Source organism: Spea bombifrons, chromosome 2 (genome assembly GCF_027358695.1).
Source record: "Spea bombifrons isolate aSpeBom1 chromosome 2, aSpeBom1.2.pri, whole genome shotgun sequence".
Classification (NCBI taxonomy): Eukaryota; Metazoa; Chordata; class Amphibia; order Anura; family Pelobatidae; genus Spea; species Spea bombifrons.
This window is the reverse complement of record NC_071088.1, coordinates 13,015,756-13,043,324: the sequence shown is the minus strand read 5'-3', so window position 1 is coordinate 13,043,324 and position 27,569 is coordinate 13,015,756. Positions and strand designations below refer to the sequence as shown.

General features: G+C 38.5%; 1 protein-coding gene across 1 annotated transcript; it reads left to right on the top strand.

Moving 5' to 3' along the window:
- Window positions 1–1,167: 1,167 nt before the first annotated feature.
- LOC128474655 (ATP-binding cassette sub-family C member 2-like) lies at window positions 1,168–26,130 on the top strand. Its single transcript, XM_053457039.1, has 28 exons — window positions 1,168–1,478; window positions 3,791–3,852; window positions 4,848–4,974; window positions 5,701–5,828; window positions 7,686–7,863; window positions 10,043–10,297; window positions 11,013–11,078; window positions 11,348–11,485; window positions 11,772–11,918; window positions 12,224–12,308; window positions 12,392–12,458; window positions 12,947–13,073; window positions 13,244–13,420; window positions 13,903–14,070; window positions 14,731–14,914; window positions 15,996–16,071; window positions 16,659–16,719; window positions 17,416–17,635; window positions 18,323–18,477; window positions 18,939–19,094; window positions 19,204–19,403; window positions 19,896–20,022; window positions 20,890–20,991; window positions 22,054–22,197; window positions 22,923–23,081; window positions 23,705–23,871; window positions 25,334–25,528; window positions 25,912–26,130. Exons 1-28 carry the CDS (start codon window positions 1,419–1,421, stop codon window positions 26,039–26,041), a joined length of 3,861 nt encoding a protein of 1,286 aa, XP_053313014.1. The 5' UTR covers window positions 1,168–1,418; the 3' UTR covers window positions 26,042–26,130.
- The last annotated feature ends 1,439 nt before the right edge of the window (window positions 26,131–27,569 follow it).

Here is a 27,569-nt window from a genome sequence, read left to right as displayed (position 1 = left end):
CAAGCAGCCAATCAATGGCAAGAATCATCAGACCATGGGAGAGGAGGGAAGCTGCAGCTGTAATATGCATTCTTCATTATCAAACTCAATAGGAGCGGCAAATAACTTTACCTGGGGACTCTCCGTGTTTGACTCGGAGCACTCCGGGTGAAGCACCGCTTCTGCGGATCTCCGGTCAACACCCAAATCCTCAGTGCCGCGGGGGTCTTGACATGCCCCATTCCCCGCCCATTTCCCCTTTAAATGGGGGAGTACCCCACAATGAATGTGACCGCCCAATGACATCAGTGTGACCGCCCACCAAAATCAGTGGGCAGTCTTGGATGGGTAGGCGGAGCCCACAAGTTCCCGGGTATGCAAATAACAGAGTTTAGGCAGAATAATTAATGTGATGTGGAACTTCTGGTACTGTTTGTCATTTCATTTCCAGTAGACAGCAGGCGTGAACATAGTAAGTGGTTTACAAATCAGGACAAGTAGATGAATACATTTCCTTCCATATCTTTTCTTCTGATTAAATGATGAGGGTACATATAGTATCAAATGACAGCGCCACACGCCCTGGAAAAACCCTATATATATATGCGTGGGGACAGTAAATTAGAAAGCGGCAAATTATGATGGTACAAATACATAATAAAAAAGTACAAATAAAAAAAATGAATAAAGCAGTGATCTTTGGGGTGCAAAAATAGTCAGCTCTGGTCCGGAAGGGGTTAAAACAAATAGTATGCCCCATAATAAAATATTTTAGCTGGGCAGCTTTGTTATTAATTGATAAGCCCATGATTTATACGGTAATTAGAAAAGTTTACAATTTAGATAAAATGACACCATACATTTTTGCTGGAATGAGAAAATTAAATTTAATTAAAATATTTTGATGAATGTTTCTTTAAAGAAATTTAACTATTTCTGCACATTTTGTTTTTAATTTCTCTTTTTTTCTTTATTTACAGTAAATTGAACACATAGTGGTAATCAGTAATCATGTAACAATATCTACACAAACACACACACTTTCAGCCAATGAGAAGGCGACCTTGTGTTTCCAAGCCACAACGTGTAATAACAGTTATGCTGCTCTGTGATTGGCTGGGTGTCATCTTGCTAGCCTATGATTGGTCAGTGTTAAAAATTGCATTTACAGATTATGAATGGCTAAACCCGGAAGCAGCGCACAGTGTGCAGGCGCTGTGTATCTGGAGCCGCTGACTGATCACAGATCGGATCTGTCTAAGGGATCTCACATGGGCTTCTAGTCCTGGATCGCGTTTAGCCGGCTTTCCTGATGACAGTGTGCTTGGACCCACAGACGATAGCCAAGACCTTACTGGCAGATTTATGACTTAACTCGATGCTCGTTGCCAGTGTAATTGATACCAGTAAACCGGTTTAAGATCAGTGCTGGGGGTACAATGCTGACCCCATTCACAGGAAGAAGTTCTGGCTATGAAAGGATCTCAGCCAGTGGAAAGGTAAATTACTATTCTGAAAGTGATCAGCAAGTCTCAGGGCTCTGTGTACTTTCTTCTTGTCCGTGACCTGCTTGTCCACAGGTGGTATACCATGTGTCAAGGTCACATTAATGTTGCAGGCAGCTCCTTCTGGTTTTCTCCTCTAATATGCCTAAGATTGGGGTTGGTGACTCGCCTTAATGCAGTTATGCAACCAGAAGCGTTCTAATCACTGACTGCACCCTGTGTATAAATACAGACCAGCATTCAAGAATTAAGCATTGTTTTCAGTATTTCAACTTTGAACTGCAACTAATGGTAGTATTCGAAATGACTATCATCATATATAAAATATATGCAACTTCCGCAGCATTTTTTTCCGCAGCATAAGAGAAAAAATATGTATAGAGGGTCCTGCCCGCAAGCAAATACATTTATATTTATAATATCTGTGACATCATCAGGTTAAGGTGTTAATTATATAAGGGATTTATATGCTTTGGGGTTGTGTGATTCTGTAGGCTGCGCCATTGTCATGTCCCAGTTGTCATCCCTAAACTAAAGAAATGTCTTATTATAGAAGTACATGTCCTGGTCATTGTGTGTTTATTGTGATGATATTGGAGTCCTGTGACAATCAATAGGATATATTGTAATAAAAAGCATAAATCATAAAAAAAAGAAATCAAAATGCTGCTGCTGCTCCTTCCAGACCTGGCCCTTTACCTCTGCATGCTGACTCTGAGTCATGGGACTTCTAGTTGGTGATTCCAGCATTCAGTAGGCATGGATGGAGTTGCTAAAATTGTGTAATTTTGTCTAATTTCTCTCTTCTTTAATCCACATCAGTGATCCTATATTCTTTTTTTTTGAGAGACAGAGAGGGGGTGACATTTTAGATTTTTTTTTAAAAAAAATGTATTTATTTTTAATTTTGTGACTACAATTTGACTAAATTCACTAAAAAAAATGAATCATATATTTTAATAACTAATTTTTTATCTTAATATTTAATATTATTTTTTCACAAATTGGCCACTAGCACAACCCATATCTATTTAAAGCAGGAATGGCAAATATCAATATATTATTATTCATTGATATCATCATAATCCATAAAAAAATAAATAGGAAGTAAAAAATATAGAATTTTATTTATATATTATATATATATAATAATCTGAACAGAACAAAAGGGCCAACCCTGTTCAAACGCACCTACATAACAAACATGGTCATTTAACCATTTCCATTACCGAAACACCCAGTCCTGAATTCCACCTTAACTTTAACCGCTTCCAGTTTTAACCACTTAAATCCAGTTTCAATCCTCTTTGGTCGCTTCGATCCGAGAACAAAAGACTGATGATCCAAAAAAGTTCCTTTAAAACAGAAGCTCGTTTGGACATTGAAAAAAAAAGTGAAATAGATCTATTTTAATGAAACGGAAAATGTATAAAGTAACTGCCATTGTTTTGATACCAATATAAATACTTTTTATAAATATTTTTCTGCATAGTACCTTGAAATAATCACATATTTTCCAACCACGTGACCTGCTGGCTGTACATTAGTCTGAGTAATTGTTATATTATAACACAGTTACATGATGCTTCTGTTAATGATTTTCCTTCGTAGATGAGCAAACAATATTTGTATAAGTGTGTGTTAACTCTTTATGTTCTGTATACACTATATATATATATATATATCGCTCACTTCACTATTCATTATGAAGGGTCAACACTGAATGACTGGGCTGGCCCTGCATAATGCATAGGTTAATGGAAGAGGAGACTTTAAAGAAACCTTGTTGACTCAACTATACATTATACAGAGCTGTCCAGAGCTTTCTGCAGCAGAACCTCATTGGGTTTGGACCTTCATAATGTATAATGAACAGTTAAAAACACATTTTCTGACAGCTCTCCCTTCAGTAAATAGACCCAATTGGAGGAAATTTGTCACATGGCTTTGATATGCATGAAATGGGAGGCCATTGCCGTATTATTATAAAATTGTACCTGATTAAAGGATTAATTCCAGGAATGCTGCATTTAGCTAGAAAAGTGTTATATTCAGCAGAGTAGGTAGAACAGCGCATGTAGTATCCCTGCAAGAACGCGATATTTGCTTTAGACTGATGGCATATTGACTTGGAAATGATCATTTGTACCCTTTTTGCATGGTTTTGTAAATGAAATACAGTATATGATTTTTTTAAAGGTGTTAAATGTGGTGACGTAAGTGGAACAGCACCTTTAAATCATGAAGGTATTGGACTCAGTAAAAATGAATTACTCTGTTCTTTCTTCATCTTTTTTTTTAAACAGAAAGAAAATCCAGAAGAAAATGCATCATTCTTTAGCAAGGTGACCTACTCCTGGTATAGCAGGTATGGCTTATTCTTCTAAATGCCATTGATTTGTAAATAATGGACAAAATGTAACTAGGTCACTGATTAAAAAAAAATAATATATATATATATATATATATAAAAAAAATAAAAATGTCTCTGTTTTATATATTCCTTTATAAATATATATATGGTGGTAGACAAAGTGGGGGAGATCACTGACAGACCTACCAAATTCACCATAATTGCCCTTTTCTGGCGTCCCTGAAGTAATGTCCTCTAATTTTTCATTATTTCTACCCTGGGTTACAGCTGTGGTTTCACTCGTATTTCATCTCTGTTTCTAGAGTAAACATATAAATATGCCGGTTTCTAGAACCCAGAGACCTTGTCTTGTTCTTGATCACCTTGAGGGATATTTTTTGGCATTTCTAGCTTTCCATGGCTGCAAAAATGTGAATTAACAGAGTGAGTTTTAGTTTTTGTAACAATATTAGTTTAGAAAATACCGCGCTGCATTGGTGGAGCGTATACTTTCATACTCCTCCTAAGCATATATATAAACGTATTTGAATGAATAAATACTTTTATAAATATATTTATCTGCTTTGAGAGTTTACTCATCATAATTACCCAGATATGGAAAAAATGGAGAAAACAATAAAACTAGAATGCAATGCCTGTAACTGTTTTGTATAGAACTGAACTTTAGGAATGATGTCATTCATAGAAACTGAACATAAAGGAAGCTTTACTGGCTCTAGAACTTTAAACCTTGTTTGTAAAAGTAATTTTAGCAGTGTCATCAGATTTTTGGCCATACCCCATTGTTTTGTAAGCTTCCCAATGTGCATTGCTTGCTATGGTTCATATACCAGAATATAAAGGACACTGACGTCCTTCAACTATAACCCCAGGTTGTCCCTAAATGGGACCAGGAATGACCGTTCTCACAATTAGCCCTTTGTTAAGAATATATATGTAACCCTAGTTTAAATAGTTCTCCTCGATTTCAATGTGTCCTCCACACGCAGAATAATTACTCTTGGCTACAAGAAACCATTGGAGAGAGAAGATCTTTTTGAGCTCAATGAAGCAGACTCATCCTATAGCATCTGTCCAGCCTTTGAAAAGAATTGGAGAAAGGAACATGAAAAAAAGGTAATGGGCTGGATTCATGCGACAATGAAATCATACGTGTAATGGTTAATTATATATATATGTGTGTGTTAATAACCAGTAGTGGCAATGAGTGGCATTCGGCATTGATAGAATTCTACATGGCTAAATGTATGTGGACATTATCCCATCAAACACGACATTTAAAAAATCATGGGCATTAATATTAATTTACTTCCCATTTTCGCTGTGATAGCAACCTTTCTGTTAGGTGTTGGGAAATTGCGGCCCCAATTGCGTTAGTGAGGTCGGACACTGATGTTCCACTTCACCCCAAGGATTCTCGATTGGGTTGAGGTCTTGTTCTACAGAGGCCAGCCAAGTTCTTTCACACGCATCTCAACAAACCTTTTGTGTTCCACGGACCTCTGGAATTTTGACCCACAAATTGAATTAGCATTAAATGATCAGAGCATTATCTGCATGTATGCCATTCACTGTATATTCGTATCTCTGTATGTTTCACCACCTCTTTGGCACAGGTGGGCTAACAGCCAAATGACTGGTATTTTATTGGGAAAACAGTAGATATTTCATCTGTTTCTCACTGTGTAACTAACACTCAATCTATCTATCTAATTATTTCTGCCATACTTACCGAGGATTCATTTGAAAGTGAGTGGTTGGTGCGAGGCCAACACTAGGATTAAGGATAAAGGGGCTCTTGCTCATTTATATCATTAACATGTTTTCTTTATGCTTCTACAGGGATCAGGGTACAAGAGGCCATCTTTATTCTGGGCATTATGGAATACATTCAAATACTCGCTTATAAAGATCGCTCTGATGAAAGTTGTGGCTGATATTTTGGCATTTGCAAGTCCTCAACTCTTAAAGTGAGTGAACTCTTCAGTTGGCATTTAATCTAATAGCGGATATTTAAAGAGCTCTGGCATCGCTAGTGGCACTAGTCTGATTCCTAAAGATGTTTCGACTCCTAATATCATTGATCTAAAAATGATCAAGTATATATCAAGTATATGTCTGTCACTTACCTGATACAGAATCTGCAGCCATTCTACAAAATCTTCTTTCTTCCTTCATGATCCATAATTTCTTCCCAATGATTGGCTGCTTAAGCTGTCAATCAATGGCTCAAAGGTGCTCCCATTAAAATCAATATGAACTTTACACATGCACACTGGGGTCTAAACAGATCCCTAAACACAGCGTTCAGCAGAGCTAGTGCCTGATCTGACTCGAGGTGACTACGTCAGGTGCAACGAGATGCATTCGCCCGAATGCATCTCCTGCAGGGCATTTAGTTGTGAGGGCAGAGACAAGAGCATTTGGAGGGATTCTGCAGACCACAAGATTCAGAAAGCCCAGAACTTTCTCTGTCCCAAGGAAGGTGAATGGGCAGAATGCCAACAAGCAGCACTTGCTTTGAGTCAGGTCACCTATCTTTGTTCAGAAGGCATAACTTGTGTTTTTTAGCTGCATCTCAACCAAGATTTGGCCAACCATAGTCCATCCCTTGGAATCAAGAGCTACTTTGGGGATTTAGCTGAATAGAGATCACTTTGTTCATACACGCAGTTTAAAAGTAATTATAAAGAGTAAACGGCGTGGGGGGGTTGGGTGGAAGATATACCGTATTGGCTCGGATATAGGCCGCCCCCGTATATAGGCCGCACCCTAAAAGTTTGGTGCTTTTTTAAAGAAAAAGTTTTTTTCTTTAAAAAAGCACCAAAAAAACATGCTGCCACTCTGCCCCCCCCGAGATATGCTGCTACTGTCCTCCCTCCCCGAGATATGCTGCCACTGTCCTCCTCCGCCCCCCCGAGATACGCCACCACTGTCCTCCCTCCCCGAGATATGCTACCACTGTCCTCCTCCCCCCCCCCCCCGAGATATGCTGCCACTGTCCTCCCTCTCCGAGATACGCTGCCACTGTCCTCCCTCTCCTGAGATATGCTACCACTGTCCTCCCTCTCCGAGATACGCTGCCACTGTCCTCCCTCTCCTGAGATATGCTACCACTGTCCTCCCTCCCCGAGATACGCTGCCACTGTCGTCCCTCCCCGAGATACGCTGCCACTGTCCTCCTCTGCCCCCCCCTCCCCAACTTACCGGAGCAGACTCCCGGGTGTCTTGCGGCGCCGGTGGGGGACATCTACGCAATACAAGTTGTATTGCGTAGATGTCCCCCGCCGGCCCCGCAAGACACCTGGGAGTCTGCTCCGGTAAGTCCGGGGGGGGCAGAGGTAAAACGCATCGTGCAGACGGTCCGCACGATGCGCTTAGACAACCTCCCGTGCCGGCACCCCCCCCGTGGGAAGTGCTGGCAGGGGAGGCTGTCTGAGCGTATCGGGGAGTAGGATACGGGTCCCCTGCACCGCTGCGGGGGATCTGTATCCTAACCCCGCTGCCTACCCGGCGCCCGGGACTGCATGTCCTGGGCGTCGGGCGCTAGACCCCGAATATAGGCCGCACCCCCACTTTAAAGTCTTAAAGTGGGGGAAAAAAGTGCGGCCTATATTCGAGCCAATACGGTAGTTTGGCAACACTGCTTTAAAACCTGGTCTGCAAGGTACTGGAATTAATCTTGCTTAAGAAGATGAACCACACACATTCCTAGTAAAAATGATACTTAAAGTGCTTAACTCATTTTTAAAAATGCAATTTCTCATTTTTTTCATATTTTATATCTTTATATGTGTAAATTGAATCTATCCCTGTTTTGTTGGCAGGCAGATGATTGCTTTCTGTGAAAGCTGGTCGGTGGAGTCCTGGGATGGCTACAGTTTGGCTTTCGCCCTTCTTCTGGTCACAGTTTTACAGACTTTGGTGCTGCAGCTGTACCAGCGTTTTAACATGCTTACTGCGGTGAAATTCAAAACTTCAATTATTGGACTCATATATAAGAAGGTAAAGCCTGCTGTGCATTGTACATCAGCGAAGCTACTTGTAAAAACTTAGGAAGGAATATTCCTAATGGGTAACGACCCACCATTTTTTTATTACAAATTTAAAATTATATTTTTTCAAAATATTGTGCTGTTTTCTTTTTTTGCATAATATAATGTATTCAGGCAGTTGTATATTAGCCATGTGTATGTGTTCTAGCTGTGTTAATTTAGCCCAATCTACTAGACAAATACCCTGGCTTCTCATACTGCCTGTGGTTCGCTCTTAATCATCCAGCCGGACTCCCTAAATATTGAAAGTCTATGGAGAAACAGACTTCATTAACATTGCCATAAAGGATCAGCTTAGTGTGGTGGTGTTGGAGGAGGGACGGCAATGGCAGCCTCGGGATCTGCAGATGAACAAAGTTTTTTTTCGAACAAAATGGGATAAAACCATTTTGTTTATCAATGCCGACCTACATTACTGTATACAGCACTATTTGTTATACTCTAGGAGAAAATATTGTTTTTTGGTGGCATGTCCCGTTTGAGGCAGCCCGGTGGGATATTTCTTTAATGTTACATTGAAAAAAAAAACAATAATTTTAGAAATAAACATATGCAATTATGGAGTGATAAAAAAACATGTTTAGGTGGAATATATATATTTCTGAATAATTTCATATATAAGTTGTACTAACAAGGTTTTCCTATCCAAACGGTGATACCAGTCTTGTATATTGCTGCAAATATCTTAAAAAATGGAAGGTGCTGGTTAAGCTATGTAGTAAATATAATTAATTAATTAATTTACTTTAGAAGCAATGGCTACCAACAAGGCTGCCAAGATTTCACTGGCAACTGTTCTAGACTTTTGTAGGGATCTTGCTTTAGAGTCTATTTCTAAGTGGTTGTATTATTTTAACAAGAATGAACTATGCTCATTCATGCGCACAAGCAAATTATTATTATTACCTATCCTATTTAAAATATACACTGTATGGTGTTTGGGTTAACTCATAAGGGGTTATCCGACTGTCAGGGGCTATGACCCCCTGGTGATAGTGAAATTTATAGACCAATTACAAATGGTGGATAGCAAATTATACTAGTTTGTACAATCAAAGAATAGAAAACGATCACGGTTTTATCAGATCCCAACAAATGTTATGTCCTGTAATTGGAGTGTATCAATTTCATCTATTCAATGAAAAGCATTTTCAGCATTTCTCTACCCTGTAAATCACTAAGCTGCATAGATAAGATAAAGACAAAGGTGATTTTTTTTTCACTCTGAATTACTTCCATAAACAATGGTTTGAACTCATTGGCCTCAAGTTACTGTCTGTAGTAATTACATCCTTAACAGATTAGGTATTAGTGTCTTAATACCAAACTAAAAGATCTGAAAATGTATCAATCAACAAAAACTATAAGAATATACAGGATACAGTATCTTCCATTGGATATACGTTTACTGATTACATTTTGTTTTTTTTCTGAAATAAATGAACAAATACTGTTTTTTGTTAATTAAATATCATGAATTTTATGCATGAAATGTTCTCTAACCCAAAATCTGGTTAAAACACCCAAGATAGTAGAGTATGGTAGATGATTAAGCAGAGTTTAAAGAGTATGTTAAAGAATGACAAATCCAAACCCCAGTATGGCTCACTCTCGGGGGCTGTGTAAAGTGTAACTAATACTAAAAGTACGATTAGATTACGTTATTGTATGGAAGAAGATTTTATTATTAGGTGCAGAATTTTAGCTCTGATGGTTGTATATGTAAAACGTTTTGTAGTTCAATAACAGGAAATAATGATTTATGGTCTTGTGACCAGAGAATGTTTACGAAATGCAGTATCCAAGGATTCACAGACTGTGATTAACACGTATAGATCAAAACTTGTTGATCTATGTCCACTTTACACAAACATATGGCATATTGGACAGCAGGACTATTTGGTTGCTTATACCAAGAGAAATGAATATAGAGAAGACAGAGTCTTCGTCAGTTGCTACCTTTTTGATTGGGTCTATGTTGAACCTGTAAGACGTGTTGGTTAGCTTTGTCTATAACATTGGGTAGACTCTGGCCAAATACCTTTCAATATAGATTCATTTTAAAGCATTAATGATGATTTGATTAAAATTACACACAATGTAAGTCAATATATACTTTTATTTTTTAGTCTTTGCAGTTGGCGAACTCTTCTCGACGGAAATTTACTACGGGCGAATTAGTGAACCTGATGTCATCAGATGCCCAGCAGCTCATGGACCTCATTGTGAACATTAATCTCCTTTGGTCAGCCCCGTTCCAGATTCTGCTGGCCATTGTCTTCTTGTGGCAGGAGCTCGGGCCGTCGGTACTAGCAGGTGTTGCCGTGCTGGTCCTGGTTATTCCTATAAATGCGTTTGTTGCCTCCAAAGTAAAACAACTAAAGGTAATTGTAAACACGCAGTATCCTGTGCTATGAGTAATATATGCTATGTACTATATGTTGCCATAGAAATGACACTATTAACAGTCATGTGGCTCATGGATAACGAATCATTGTATTTCTTTTACCGGCGTGTGACCTAAGACAATTTACTTAAAGATTTATTTCTTGGGTTAAAAGGAACATGTTACCAAACGCCAACATAAAAACCCATGCTTCCATATCTTTCCGTGTAGCTACTGACATCAACTAGAGGGCCATGAATCCATCAGGGGCATCCCTTAGCTATAAGTGCACGAAGCAGCACTCCCGTTACCCTTTTTAAGAGACACTCCGGCCATCATATGCTCTTTAATCCTGAGAGATCCCTTTAAATATACGCGCTGTCCCTTTTGCAAATGCATTAGGAGGCTTCTGCAGACCCGTCCCATACACATTTGCCCCTTCCTCTTGCTTTTAGTTCCTGTGGTGGCATTTTATATTTATGAAGGTATTCTTTTTAATATGTACCTATATTTTTCATGGTTCCATTATGATTGTTACGCAGTATTGAAAGTCACATAGACACATACAGATTATGTGGTTCTACAGCTTTCAGTAAACCTAGAGATGAGGGACTTATTGGCAAATTGTTGTTTTTATCTTTGGTATATTTATTTTAAAGAATGGAAAGAGTACATTTTCTATGTAATATAAACATTTACCATAACATTTACAGAAAAGTCACCTGAAGAGCAAAGACCAACGCATCAAACTACTAAATGAAATTCTGCATGGAATTAAGGTAATTATCGCCCCTTTTTGGGTCTAGCGTGTCGTTCTCCATCCAGTCTTTTAATAAATCATTTGTCGTATACATGATCTGCATGAAATTCCCCACCTTGGGTGTCTTGACTTATGTTATGTTCGCACATATTGTTTAACATTACTGTTATATACTGGAGAAAATGGAATATTGGGAGTCTTTGTTCTACAAGCTGGGTTCTATAGAAACCTGACCCAACTTCACCGATATTTTCTTTTCATAAAGTCTCATAAACCTTTCTTTTGCAGATTTTAAAGCTTTATGCATGGGAGCCCTCATACCAAAAGAAAGTTGTTGATATTCGAGAAAGTGAAATGGACGTATTGAAATCCTCGGGTTATTTGACGACTTTCTCCATGCTGACGCTAACATGCATTCCGTTCCTGGTAATCTTCGTGTCCTTTTGGATATTTCATATTAGTGAAATCAAATTTCAGTCGCCTTTTTAATAAAAATACTTTTGTTTAAGTATGTATTTAAATAGGATATTTTATTTGTAAAGAGACTTGGAAACAAATTAGAAAATTATAGAGAAACCAACATTTTTCAACATTTCTTTGCATTTGGTTTTTCAGCATAGTTTCCCTTTAAAAGCCACCAGATTCACATGGATCACGAGATGTATTATACCCATATTTTGTTTAATATCATTTTTTTTAAACCTTTTTTTAGGTTTCCATAGCTACGTTTGGTGTTTACTTTTTATTGGATGAAGCCAATGTTCTAACAGCATCAAAGGTCTTCACTACCATATCTTTGTTTAACATCCTGCGCCTTCCGCTGTTTGATTTGCCGACGGTGATCTCTTCAGTAGTTCAGGTAATTGGACAAATCTCAATATCTCCTAGCATGTAAAGAAGTGATGTTTCCCACAATGTACAATGAGTATCTGGGTGGAGAGCTGCCTGGAGAAAGTAGTAAGTGACCCGAAGATCCAGGAAAGGACAGCTTCTCCTGGAGCCACCGGGTGAAACCCATGAGTTATCATGGCTCTCACATAGTAAAGGTTGAACCAAAACTTGTAAATGGTGCCCATTTGATGAAAGCTTCCAATCTTTAAACAATTTTACCTCCTTACGATTAGTAACAAACCACCATATAACTGCACTCGTTGCTTTTTTTAGACTAAAGTGTCTCTTGGCCGACTGGAAAACTTATTTTGTGGTGAAGAACTTAACCCAGAAAACATTGAAACAACCTACAGCGGAAGTAAGTGGAAGGTTACATAGAATGTTATTTTTGGTGTATCATTCATACAAATATTTATATAGGATTTGGATTTTTTTTTACAGATCATGCTGTTGGTTTTGTCGGTGCGTCTCTTCAATGGGACAAAACAGGACCTTCTGTCTTGAAAGAGTAAGAGAGACATTCCTTGTGACTTCATCTTTCTTTTGCTTAATTTAACTGCTTTAGTTCTTATTTCACCCCCATGTTTGGGAATCATAAATTTAAAGATTGTTTCACTTTGCAAAACATTATTTCAATCTGTATCGTGTCAAAATAACAGTTTCTTCCATGTTAATAAAAGCGAGAGGTTATGTAGTTTCAAGGGGATGGCTTGAAAGGCAGAAATTGAACCAAAAAACAAAGAAGAAAAAAAACACAAGGGCTCAGGGCCAAATGTACAAATAAATACTTTTCATCAAATCACTCTGAGGCATTTGTTCTGTAATTTGGCAAAACCTTGAAAAGAGCTATATTAACCCTAACCTAATTAACCCATGCAGGGAGGACCAGATAACTGGTGGCAGGGAGTTATGATTGTCTCCTTTTTAAATATATATATATATATATATATATAAATATCAGAGAAAAGGTGGTGATTAATAACTAACTTTTTTTAGTTTGAATCTGAAGATCCCCGAAGGAGCGTTAGTTGCTGTTGTAGGCCAAGTTGGATCTGGAAAATCATCTCTTCTTTCAGCCATACTGGGGGAAATGAACAAACTGGAAGGAACTATTCAAAGGAAGGTAAGAATGTCAGGCACTGAATACTTGGATAAATATTGCAATTTCTGTTTCTATATTTTTTGAGGTGTTAACAGTGATAATACATGAGGCTTGGATCAAGAACTCCACTTTTTGTTTGACTTTGCTCATCGTGTTCGGTATTTTACCCTGAATCTCGCATTTACCCGCAGGGCTCCGTGGCCTATGTCTCCCAGCAAGCATGGATACAGAATGCAGTGTTTCAAGATAACATTCTCTTCGGGCTGCCTTTCAGTAAGCTGCATTATGAACAGGTCCTCGAGGCGTGTGCCTTGTTGCCAGACCTTGAGCTTTTGCCCAATGGAGATCAGACTGAAATTGGAGAACGGGTGAGACACAATGTCCTCTAATGTTCCGTTTACACACACAGTGAAGTGTCATTCATTTAGTGTGCTTCTTCAAAATGTCTTTGTATTCTCCGATAAAGTCAATTAAGTTGTGGAAATGCTTACATTTTCATATTCATCAAGTATGCTTCCTGGAGACCCAAATCTTCTGTCCCTATTTTCTCCTCTTTTCTTAGAAAAACTGTTATTAGAGGGTTTCATTTGTTAAACTTATGGTTGGTTTGTGGAAATATGAAAATAATATGAAGGACCAACTCGCGGGGAGCTTCTCCTAAAATAATTTATGAATTAACCCTTGTGTGAGATGAGATCATTTATTACTTTAATGGTTTACATGTCAGGTTTATCAGATACCTAAATTCAGAATTATCCAGAAAGCAAAGGTGATTTTTAACAAAAATATTGCGAAAACTATGTATTCCGGTCCTTAATTCTGAACGGGTGTATCTTGTCTTTCTCCATAGGGTGTAAACCTAAGCGGTGGTCAGAAACAGAGGGTGAGTTTGGCCAGAGCGGTTTACAGCAATGCTGATATATACTTACTGGACGATCCTTTGTCTGCTGTGGATGTACATGTTGGGAAACATTTATTTGATAAAGTAATCGGAATAAATGGACTCCTAAGAAAAAAGGTAAGCTCTCCAAATCGCTCATTAATTCTGTAAAATCAGCAAGCTTGAATACAGCAGATACGGCAGCGCAAGAACGTGAATGCAGTTAATTACATTTCTATTATGTGATTTTATTGCTATAACGCTAGATTGTAAAATGGCGCTATATAAAACAATAATAACATATTTAAATGTATGCTCGGTATGTAAAGTCAAGTTAAATGTAAGAAAAATGATTTGAGCTTATGATGTTTAGACATCAATCTAAAACATGAAGAAAAAAGATGTTCTAATTACAAATGTAATTTCTGTATTAACACTTAATGGGAAGCACAAAAAAATCATGAAAAATATGTTTATGAATTTGGGAAAATATGGAATGGGAGAGTGCTTATTTAATAACACAGTACCACGGGGTACCATCTTCTGTGGTCCCATTCCTCTCAACGTTCCCGATATTTGTGAGCGTGGCCTACAGACGGCGTGTCAGCTAGCTACGCATGTAGCTGGAATATTTGGGATATTCTGGCCCTCTTGGGTTTACGCTCTCAGCAGAAGTGGTAACACAGGAAAAAGACAACGACTGATTTTGACATCTGGAGAAACTGGCAGACTTGTTGTGTAACTTGCGCTTGCTTCCTAAAGATGAGTTTGCTCTTCATTCTTGCTCTTTTTCCGTAGACCCGAATCCTGGTGACCCACAGCCTTACAGTTCTCCCTCAGGCTGACCTCATTGTTGTGATGGAAGGCGGCAAAATAGTTCAAGTCGGAACGTACGGGGATCTTATCTCTAAAAAACAAAACTTTGCTGACATGATCCAGGCCCTTGATGATACCGAAAAAGAAAATCTGAATGAAACAAGATGTAAGAATGAGAAACATTATCTCTATCATTATTTTATCTTTATTTATCTTATATCTCTATCTTTATTTTATCTTTATTTATCTTATATCTCTATCATTATTTGATCTTTATTCATCTTATATATATCGATCATTATTTTTTATCTCTGTTTTAAGGGTTGCCCCATCGTTATGTATATATATTTTTTTCATTTATGTGCGTTGACATAGCAGACAAACATTACACACTTTGGCCAAATACGGAAGTAAAGTGTTATGTAACAAGCTTGTGGAAGTCATAAGATCGATAGAGAAGATTATGCGAGGTCATTAAAGGGGAATTCCAGTCATTTTTCTATTACTCAGATTAAAAATACATTTTCAAAAATCTTGTGCGGTTTTCTTTTTTAAAACAGTTCTAGCTTTGAGGCAGCTGTATATTGGCCACTTATGTTCTATCTCTGTTATCTTATTGCAATCTACTATACAAACTTCCTGACTCTTGACTTTTGCCACCGGTAAACAACAGAATTTCTCAGTCTTATTGACCCAATGGGGCACGCTGACTAATGAAAGTCTATAGAGAAACAGACTTCATTGTTATTGCAGTAAAGTATCAGCTCAGTGTGGTGTTTAGGCAGGAAGAGTCATCCTAAATATCGCATGACTCACAATAATGGCAGCCTCTGGGTCAGTTTTTGCCAGTGCTGACCTTCATTATTATATACAGCTTTGAATGTTATGCGCAAGGAGAAACATATTTTTTTCCATCGGGTTTCCAAGTTTTTGATGTTTTTTTGGGCGAATCGTGCCTTTAAAATAAAAGTATTTTTTTTACAAAAATGTAAAAAATTTGGCTATATAATGAAACTACTCAATGACGTTTGAAGGTCGGAGAAGCAGGTTTTACAGCGTCTGTATGTTAAATAAATAGTCCTTGTTTACACAACTTGTGGAAGGATCTTTATTGGCTAAAGGCCACCTTACGTGATATTAAAACATGCGAGCTGTTATGGGTTTTTGAGCAAATAATTGTTTAATGCTATGCTGAAACTGTTACCATTTGTTTATAGTAAATTGATAAAATTATTTTCCATGTCCAGCAAATCGCTTGAAGGAAGTTGGAAATTTAAAGGCCCCCAAGAAACAACATGAAGATGTTTTGGTTCAAATGGATAGGTATGTTTTGAGTTTTTTTTCTTGCAGTAAAATATACTGCATATTTGTCTCTCTATACACGCTATTACTTTCGGTAAGAGAGGGTGATGCCTTTTATGTATACAGAGACTTACTTAGCTCTGGCGCTGCCCTAGGCCTGACCCAGGGCATCTCCCTTAGCAGCCCTCTCCATGTTCTCCATCTTCCAATGGAGCAGAGGGCCTTCATAGTGTAAGGATGGGGGGATCAGTGTCTGTGACGGGTATACCCGCATATATGGGAACTCTCTGGATTTTGCCTGGAGACTCTGGGTGAAGCACTGCTTGTCCGGGTCACTACAGGGAAACTTCAGGTCACGGGAGAAGCTTTGCAGCACACCCAACTCCAACGTCAGCAGGACCACAAACGGACATCAGGAGGACCTCCTACCCAGATCCCACTACGGCATGCGCATTGGGCAGTGGCGCCAGTGGCACACGGTTTTGCGGGAAGGGACTGTTGCCCCCTGGACCTGCTACACTAGGCCCAGAATAAGTCGCTGCATGTATACATAGATGAATAGAACAATGATCCCTCAAAGCACAACTATTCCATTTTGTTTTATACAGCAAAGCATTTGGGGAAACAAAACATTCCAGAATAAATAAAGAAAAAGTAGCAACTGGAAATGTAAGTAATAATCCCATTGTTCTTATAATAGCTCATCCTATATGCATGCTATTTTGTTTTATACACACTTATATGTCATTTGTCTCGTGGGTGAAATCACATAGAAACTATTCTCTGTTTTGAGAAGCCAAACATTTGTGATATGTCCACACTGATTCTATACAACATAAGATAAACATCCTCCTGAGTTTTATCGGTTCGGCATGTTGCTCAGCCAAATAAGTGCATTTTCAACAATAAAGCCATCCCTGCAAAAAATATGAATTAACTATTCAACAGTATTAGGAATGATGTTTCCAATGGCGCATTTTAGTTACAAAAGAGTTAACTTCAGCACCTTTGAGAGCCAACTGACTGTTTTTGGACTAAATTTGGAGAAATGTAGCAGTAGATGGAATACATGTAAGTTTCTGATGAGTTTGGATGCACTTGCCAGGTCGCAGTGAACCTGTAGAGATCGTCTTAGTAGCAACAGGGTCCTCTTCAGTAATTACACAAATCATTGTAGCAACCCAAAAGTATCATCTTGACATACCTTCTTCAGCGTAGTGTATGAAGTAGAAATGGAGGCATGTCATGGGCATTGTAGTCCGACAACCCCTGAGGACTACGTGTTACCAACCCCCAATGGATCGATTGCATGAATGACAGATTAATTCAGACACTTTTGTTTTCAAGAATGTGCTTGTTTCCTAGATGAAGATGTCAGTTGTGATGAAGTACCTTCAAGCCTTTGGATGGTCCTGGGTGACCTTTACCATAATAGCATACGTTGGTCAAAATGCCTTGGCTATTGGTCAAAATGTTTGGCTCAGTCATTGGTCAACAGAAGCCAAATTAATTACAGACTCGACTCAATGGGCAGATATAAGAAACACTAGACTGGGAGTCTATGGCCTTTTAGGATTTGTGCAAGGTGAGCACTTAAGCCGCTACGTCTTTTTTTTTTTATATTCAATTTCTTTGAAAGCAACAGAAAAAATGTAAGGATAAAGCTGTGTTAAAGCCATATTTTTAACACTCAAATGTGTTTTATATTTATTAGGAAAAATATGTTTCTGTTCTTCCATGTGATATTAATAATGATTTCCTGTAATGAGCCACCACATTCTAACAAGCTTCGTAGCTGAGTTACAAACTGAGTTTAGTCCGTGAACGGTATGATTAAATGACGATAGCACTGTTCACGTGCAAACGGAGATATGGCATAAATGGAAAATAAGCTTCTCCACGCAGCCCCAGCAGTTGTGGAGTTTGGGGTCATTGCCCAGTTCTGCCCACTTCCTAACCCCAACCCTAGCCCTTCACTGTGTGTACTTGCCCCCGTGCAGAGTGATAAGTAAGGTTAAGGGTGAAGAACACGTCGTTATTCAAAGACCGTGGTGGCAAACGTTTGACATATGAACTGTTGTGTATTTTGACTCTGAAGATGCCATCCATGGAAACTGTTGTCTAGAGCAGCTTGAATTCCAATGCATGTCCTCATTGACATAGAGGTCCTAATTCTAATGTGTATGCATAGAATCCACATACAGACAGAAATAGAAGTAATCCGACCATTCCAGTGTTGAACTTTTTATTCACATCGGTTCTTGTCCTTCAGGTGTTTTCGTGTGTTATGGTGCTTACGTAATCACTAGAGGAACAATCTTGGCCTCCAGGACCCTCCATAACCAGATGTTGGATAATATTCTGCATCTGCCCCTTCAGTTCTTTGAAACCACACCAATGGGTCAAGTGATTAACAGATTTACTAAGGTAACCGAAGGGACACAATGGGGCCATCTCTATATCATCTCTATAGATCATCTATATAGCAGGTGGCACCTGGTATTGTATGATAGCTAAAAGTTCACACATTTGCATAAAGCAGATATTTTTTTATATTTAAATATTTATTATCATATTTAAATCCCATGTTGATCCTAATAAAAAAGTAACTGTCAAAAATGAAAGAATTGTAAAAAATAGCTTGGTTTATGTGTGAGGTATATGATTTACCATTAACATTTTTTTGTGAAAACCGCTAAAGTAAAGATCATTTGGTCATTTTGTAGGGGCAACGTTAGCGTTCCATAAACCAATAATTTTAGCAAAATCATAACTGTGCAACAATGATGTAATAAATTGATGGAACTTTTTTTTAATAGTTTAGTTAATAACATGAATGTTTTTTATTAAAACCCCCATATTATATTATGTTATTATTTCGTTTGCAGGATGTGTATGTGATTGATGAGCGATTCCATTATTATTTACGCACGTGGCTGAATTGTATGCTAGATGTTCTTGGGACAATTCTGGTCATAATATACGCAACACCATTTTTCACGCTGGTTATTGTTCCGCTTGCATTATTCTACCTTCTTATTCAAGTAAGTAAAACATGTACATTAAACTTAAAGAGAGCACGCATAACCTTTACAGTTCTATGTAGTTCCAAAAAGATGAAACTGAATGCCTGCTTTTATACGCTATCCGCAGCGGTACTACATCGCCAGCTCCCGTCAGATCCGACGACTAGACGGAGCTTCTCGTTCTCCCGTCATTTCCCACTTCAGTGAAACGCTCCTGGGGGTTTCCACCATCAGAGCGTATGGACATCAGGAGAGGTTCATCAACCAGAACAAAGATGTGCTCAATGAAAATTTAGTTTGTTACTACAATAACGTTATATCAAACAGGTAAAACGGCAGATGGAATACCGAGAAAGTCCTTTTTTAATTAAAAGGCTATTTTTGTTTATTTCAATCCTATTGTCCTTTCGATTCATGATTGTCCATAATAGTCCATTGCAAGTTAAAGGCTTTAATCCTTTGAGTATGGACCAAACGTGAAGAGGAGATAAAAATTTTCAATATTTCCTTTTTTTAACAGTTCCTCTAGTTCTGTTTAATTTCCCCAGATATTTACTTATTTCCTTTACCTTAAAACCCATACTCTTTCATTTTCCCTTATTCCTTTTATTGTAATCCCTCTAAATTTTTAAATGTACCCCCTTAAGCCCCAAATTGCCAAATAAGACCATTTGTGTTGACTTTGAATGGTCCAGCAGAGGAACTTCTGATGTAGGCAAAGCTCCATCTAGCAAAAAATATAAATAAAGTGCCCCCCGTCGACTCGGACTGCAGACGCGCATGTCCCGTAATAAGGCAATTCCTTGTTTATTTAAACAGATGGCTTGCTGTAAGACTGGAGTTTCTAGGAAACCTGATGGTTTTCTTCGCTGCCCTTTTTGCCGTTCAGGCTGCCGACAAGGTGAATCCCGGCACCGTGGGGTTATCGATAACCTATGCACTAAATGTAAGTATTCTGGGTAATCCAGGGAACTTTAGAAATAGGATTTATTCTAGAGCTTTAAAATGTGTGTTGGTTGGCCAGAAAAGTAGTAAAGTTGCATGTTTTCTACCAGTACTTAAATGGTTTCTTAGCGTTCGTTTTTAAAGAACATAAATTATCACACCTTTTATCCGTTCACAAAATCTCCTTCAAATAATCCAAATTACTTTTGGGGAAAAAACATATTTGTTTAGGATAAGTGAGTTGGTTGAAATATGTGTTGCCACTAAAAAGGTAAATTAATGAAATGTTCTGTTTTGTGGTAATCTGTTTAACATTTTACACTGTTCATAAAGCAGGGTCAACCTTATATTTAATGCGGATAGATTTCACAAAACTCATGATACTTTTTTTAACTATTACTTCCTTGCAGGTGCAGAGAGTGAATTTATTTAGCATTGTGTATATATATATATATATATATATATATATATATATATACATATATACATTTTTTATGTTATTTTGCATATTATTGGCCCTCAAGTGTGTCTTGGGTTCTTTAAATATTAATTTTGTATGAATTTTCTCATTGTGTAAGGCTATGAAATGTGTTGGGATCAGCATAGAAAAGATAATAGAGGCTAATATTTCCTATTGGGGCTTTTTTAAAGGTTTTAATGCCTTTTTAATATCTGAGTTCTAGGTGTGTCGGGAAGTGCATTGGGGTTTCCTTAAATACATTTTAATTTGACAAATTTCAAAAGGTATCCTCAAAAAAAACGAACTACTCGTAAACTATTACTTTGCTGTAAGTAGAAATGTTTTAGATCCATATAAAAGGCGTCTCAAGCCAACTCAACTTAAATATGGCAACATTTTTCTCCCCAGATCACACAGACTTTAAATTTTTGGGTCCGTAAGGCCTGTGAAATCGAAACCAATGGAGTTGCAATTGAACGGCTTTGTGAATACGAACAGATGGAAAAAGAGGTGAATTTATTTTTTGGGGCAGAATCTCCTAAATATCCCAAAATGGTTGCACACCGGCATGTGTATAAAATATATATTTTGGGATATGGTTTAAACACACACAAAAAATCATGACACATTTTGGAGCCAAATTTAACAGACATGAATAAGATTTATGTTTTTTTGGTACTCTCCCTTATAAGGCTAGGTTTCCACTTGGGTTTTTGTCCGGCGTTTTTTTCTTGATGAAAAACGCCAGGAAAACTGCCAAGAAAACTGCCACTGCATTTAGCTGCGTTTTGGCGTTTTTTCTGCAGTTTTTCCAGCCTTTACAAGTTAGAAGTTTCACCCAGCTAAAAGGGATTAGGATAAATGGCAAGTATCTGCCCTCTCCTGATGTCATTTACTTGGTAGACCCTTTTGTCTCTTTTCTGTGGTTTGTAAGGCATGCTTTATTCCGAATGTCTGCTCCTCTGGGAAGATTGGCCCCAAATGATGGTGCAAATTGTTTGCTGTTGCTTTTGGCACGCAGGATCCGGTCGCGTATGTTTGTTTGTAATGGCATGTTTGTTCCAAATGGTGTAAAATTCAATATGAACCAGTCCAGGACTTTGTTTTGTGTGAAACTGTTTGTTTTCAGCCTATTTCTCGTAGGACACACAGATACTGGGTCCATCCTCTGCATTGTAACTGTGGAAAAAACGCCATAAAAAACGCCAAGGCAATAAACCCACATGGCTTTTTCATGGCGTTTTTTCTCTCCCATAGACTTCTATTGGAGAAAAAAAGCCAAGATTTCTTGCAAAAAACGCCAGAGTGTCAACATGCTGCTGTTTTGAAAAACTGCCAGAGCCCAAAAAAGCAGAAAAACGCCAAAGAGGACTGAAAAAACGCCAGACAGAAAAACGCCAAGTGGAAATGGCATTTTGCGATTTCCTATTGAATTACAGCTAACATCTGGCTGCAGCCGTTTTTCACAAAAAAACGCCAGGTGGCGCTATTGGCGTTTTTATAGGCGTTTTTAGCAAAAAAAACCCAATGGAAACCAAGCCTAATAGCGGTGTTGGGGGGATTCCATTCCAGGCCCCGTGGATTATGTCCAGGAGACCCCCTGCAGAATGGCCAGATAAAGGTGTTATAGCGTTTGAGAACTACCAGGCCAGATATCGGGAAGATCTCAACCTTGCCTTACAAGACGTAACATTCAGACTACACACCACAGAAAAGGTGAGGTGAAACTTACAAATATGTTTGTAATTTTACTAAAAAATACATGTATAAAGTGGATATAGAGGCAAAGGGTGATCACTGCTGACCTTATTTGCATGCACCTACCCAGAATCCCTTGTGGTTGTGGCAGCCCCATGAGATTTCTGAGGTAACAGGCCTTCTGGCTTGTCTGGTGTATATGCTTCTACTCTCTCTCACTCTACCATAGGACTATTAGTGATGTGGGGTAGGTGTAGGATGGACTAGGTCTGGACATGGAGTAGACAGGGCTACCCATGTAGCTCCATCTAAATATCATAGATCAGCAAAAAACATAAAATAAGACATAAAGATGGTCACTGGTTATGGGGTTTATCGCTATGAACCAGTACAGGAAATATCAAATAAAATCCCACCATGCATACTCTATTAAATGAACATGAGGCCAATATTTTGCCCTGACGAAGGACGTCATGGCTGAAACCTTGGCTTATGAAATGGTGATTGGTGCGATTTTATTCAAAATGCCCTGTAGTTCAGTAATCTGTTGTTTTTCCAGACTCCTTCAGCGAAAGCATCAAGGGTTTCCAGGCGTGGATTATTTTCTACCTTTATCCCTGTCCCATGGCCTTTAATTTTGGGTGCAGCATGATCCAGTGATGTAAATTTGTCATTTTATTAACATGTGAAATAATGTTTCTGATTAATCTGATGGTTTATGTATATGCTTTTCTGTTTTTAAGCTTGGGATTGTTGGGAGGACGGGAGCCGGTAAATCCACTCTCACAAACTGCTTGTTTAGAATAGTTGAGAGAGCCGGAGGCAGGATTGTCATCGATGGAATTGACATTGCAACCATCGGGCTTCATGATCTGAGAAGTAAACTCAATATTATACCACAGGTAAGTCTGAGCGGGGTTTTTAAACTTTAAACTAAGAAAGATTTTTGTTTTTAACGCAAATCCCAATTAATTATCTTCAGTCCCACAGATGTAATGCTGTGCCCACCTATTACTGGTGATTACCCTCTGTCCAATTCCCCCAAAATTATCATGATATATGTTCACTGAAAGAGTGCCTGTTCTAGCTGTGAGTCTAATAAATACACCTTGTTGTTGGTAATTTGCACTAATTGGTTGGTGTTTCACATTTATGTATATTTGACAGAGTGTTTATAGAGATTTATCTAATATATATAATCAAACGTCACATGTGTACCAAAACAGGAACCTTATGGGGAGACCTCGGCACATAGACCACCTCTTATCGCTATTTATAGAGCCCTTGGCACATAGGCCACCTCTTTTCGCTATTTATAGAGCCCTCGGCACATAGGCCACCTCATCGCTATTTATAGAGCCCTCGGCACATAGGCCACCTCTTATCACTATTTATAGAGCCCTTGGCACATAGGCCACCTCATCGCTATTTATAGAGCCCTCGGCACATAGGCCACCGCCTATCACTATTTATAGAGCCCTCAGCACAGCATGTTAAAGTAGTTTTGCTTTTTTTCTTTTCGCAGGATCCTGTGCTGTTTTCGGGAACCCTGCGGATGAACCTGGATCCTCTAGAGAAACATCGTGATGCGGAGCTTTGGGAAGCTTTAGAAATGTGTCACTTAAAGAGTTTCGTGCAGTCGCTTCCTAAGAAACTCTATCACGAGATATCCGAGGGAGGGGAAAACATCAGGTAGTTCTTAAAACATTAGATGGAATTCTAATGTGGTGTGTAGTATTGTGTCAGCACAAAATGAATATAGTAGTGTCCCACCCTAGTCCTATTTTGGCCCACTTTTGGCAGCTTGAAGTGTCAGGAAAGCGCTCGTATATTAATGAATGGAGTGCTTTCCTTGCCTGCGTGTTGGAGCGTCTCTGGAACGCTTGCATGAGCTAGCGCTGCAGTAGGCTGGTAGTGAGTATAGTGTACATACCCTTTGGAAAGCAAAGTTAGGACAAAGAAATAAACAAGCAGTATTTCTAAGTGAAACGCTGCTTCTTTAGTGGTGGGACAAAAACTTTGAGCAATGTTGCCTATTACAACATCTCTTTAGGCCTCTGTTAAAGGAGCACTCCAACATGCCTCCAACTAGTGCTGCCAGTTTGGCTGACACCTAGAACGCCAGGGGTAGAAGTTGGGAGGTATGCTCCAGCCGTCATATGCACTACCCCGCATCCATTTGCTGTGCAGGAGATGTATTTGGCCAAACGTATCTCCATGTAAGTGATATGCTCACATCTAGTCAGCTCTAGCTCTGACGTGGGAGACATTGTGGTCGGGGGGTTGTTGAGACCCCTGTGATTTCAAGCAGAGCAGTTTCCTGCCGCTGCTTGGCTGCTTCAAGTAACCAGTAGCAAGAACCATTGGACAGAAGAGGAGGGCAGCTGTTTTAAGTTTTAACTAAATATACATGACTTTTTATTGGCTCTGTCAGGGACATTGAATTAGCAGGGGCACTTATTTATTATCTTACTAGAATGCATATTAAATTAAATCCATTGATTTGGTTAGAAGTGGCACCCCTTCAAATTCTGTAGAAAAAAAGGCTGCCCTGTCTTTTTGTATGTTCAGAGCTGAAATTTTAAACAAGATGTAAACCACTCTAGGTCCCCTTAAATCCTATCATCCATGTGGCATGAAAAGGTAGCAGTGTTAACAGAAATAGGCAGAGGATCCTGTGCGGGTAACTTTATATGGATAACGATTCAAGTTGGGGCGATCTTGCCCAACTGAGCTCACACTCTGCTCAAGTGGGATGGAAAGGAAGCTTGCTGGAGAGTCCTTAATTCACTACGCATTATAAAGGGCCACTCCTGGTAAAATGTTTTGCATAACGCCTGGTCCGGTCAGCGGGGTGACTTTGAGCCATCCAAGCAAGTCTCTGGGTTGATGTAAAGTTAAATCAGTGAGATGAAACTGCAACTGCCCCTTTAGAGAATAAACTTCATAGCAAGAGACTATATATACAGAGACATTACGCAGTAGCATAAACAGCCCTAAGCAATAGGAAGCAGTTACAGCTATGTATCAGAATTCTGGTGGGCAGAAAAGGCTGTGATTATTTCAAAAAACTCCATGTACAATCATAAAGACTATCAAATGTATTTAACCCTTTAACATTACACTGTATTGAACTGTGTTTTCTTTCTTCCAGTGTAGGACAGAGACAGCTTATCTGCCTTGCTCGTGCATTGCTGCGTAAAACGAAAATACTGATTTTAGATGAAGCTACAGCATCTATCGACATGGAGACAGACAACTTGGTCCAAAGCACCATTCGCAAGGCATTTTTTGACTGCACCGTGTTAACCATAGCGCACCGACTGCACACCGTCCTGGATTCCGAACGGTACGTTTCCGCCTGGAGCTTCCATACTATATAGAACTTGTCATTCCCATGTGTTTAAAAACCTGTATAAATTATTCCAAAATACCTCAGAAGGGTTTTTAGATAAAAGGATGCATTGTCTTCCTCGCTACTTCCACCCCAACTTGCGCTTCTAATTAAAGGTCTAATTATGTTAAGTGTTGTATTGATTGAGAGAAGCATTGCTACAGACCGGAACTAGATCATGACGTATATTGTTGCCATGTTCTTGTGACGCTGTAGAATTGGGGTGGAATGGACTTCTTTCTAGGTTGAGATGTCACATGGTCAGGCTTAAGAGCTGTCTATCATGATGAGCGTTGATGTATTGTATGTAGTGGACCCACCTCTTGTTTCGTTCACAGGGTTCTCGTTCTGGATTCTGGCAGAGTTGTAGAATTTGGGGAACCACAAAAGCTGATAAAGACGCACGGTGTCTTCTCAAAGATGATGTCAGAAGCAGGGATACATTTGAATACGGATGCAACAAAATAGTACGCCACCATTTTGGTTTGCTCAAGAGCCCTTCAAAGCACATATCCTGGAACCAATCAAAGCTTAAGCGCTTTGCAACAGTTTGAGAAATATAAAAGTCAAACTTCTAATTCCAGTATTTTTGGAGGGAGTTATCAAACCTCAAAACAATCATGACTTAAAGGCAGTGTTTGTTGGACTTGCTCCAACTAAATTGGTTATAGGCAAAATCTTTCTATCCATCGAATAAATCTCATTCTATAAAAATTCTATTAAACCAATAATAACACTACAGGTGCAATACCATGACTTATCATGACTCCAGAGAAGCTGGTGAGCCAACCAGAAGTTATACATTATGCACGGAACAACCTATAGAAAAGTATTGAGTCCCATCCAAGAATCCAGATGCTTGAGGAACAACAAGACTGCGGAGTCTCCAGGCTAAATCAGCCAGTCGGAGGAGCAAATCCACTCCAGGATGAAGAAGAAAACGAAACGATGGAAGCATATGCCATTAATCAGTGTGATAGAATTGTTCCCAACTGAAATGTACACCTAACAAATCACAAGAAAAACAATCTTAGACACAATAAACAGATAGATGGGAACCCATTTGAAAAATAAAGTCTTACATTGGTTTCCATGGCGACTGCTTTAATTTGGGTTAGACTACCCAGATTCTAGATCATTTCCTGATGAACACTTTTCTTTTCTTTCGCACAGGCAAATTCTCATTTCAGAGCGTGCCTTGATTTATTCGTCTATCATCCAGCCTGGTTACTCGGGGTAACTGGAAGTTACTGTCTTTATTTATGACTGGTTTTATGCGCTAAACATTTTTAAAGATGCTGTCTTATTAAAATGGCCGAGTCATTTTGAATCTACCCCATATCACAGTAATTAGGATATTATTCTTCTTTATAATAAAATATAAAATAAGACTAGCATGCTTCAGGAAATAATAATACTTAATGACTTCTATAATTTATTTGAAGCTATGATAAATATTGCATTTTTGATCGCTTAAAAATAATCTATTTTCTACATTGTATATGTGATTGAATTTTAAACAAAAATGCCCCTATAATTGAAGACTTGGTTGTGTACATATTAAAAAGTGCATTAAAAAAATGTATAGTTTTAACCGATTTTATATGCATTCCTACTGTTTCTATAAGGGTGTAAAAGTTGTTTGGTGTCCAGTGACATCAACTCATTGTCTTATTCATAAAAACGACAAATGTTTTCAGGCTGTATCTTTAAAAGTCTGTACTGCAAAGTAAATAAATGAATATATTTCCCATTATCCTTTTTCTTCTGAATCTTTGTTGTTCCCATCAAGAGTGACTTTAGGAGCCTCAAATTCCTTACTTTGGTTTCCCTTTTGCGGAGTTTAATTGTAATGATTTGTAAATATGTTCTTGAGAAAAAAGAAAAACGTCTGACACACATTATGTTATAGCATTTTTACTGTAGAGGCTGCATTTAGAAATAACTTTTATAGGTTAACATTTCCCACGAGTATAATATCTGCATTAAGATGGAA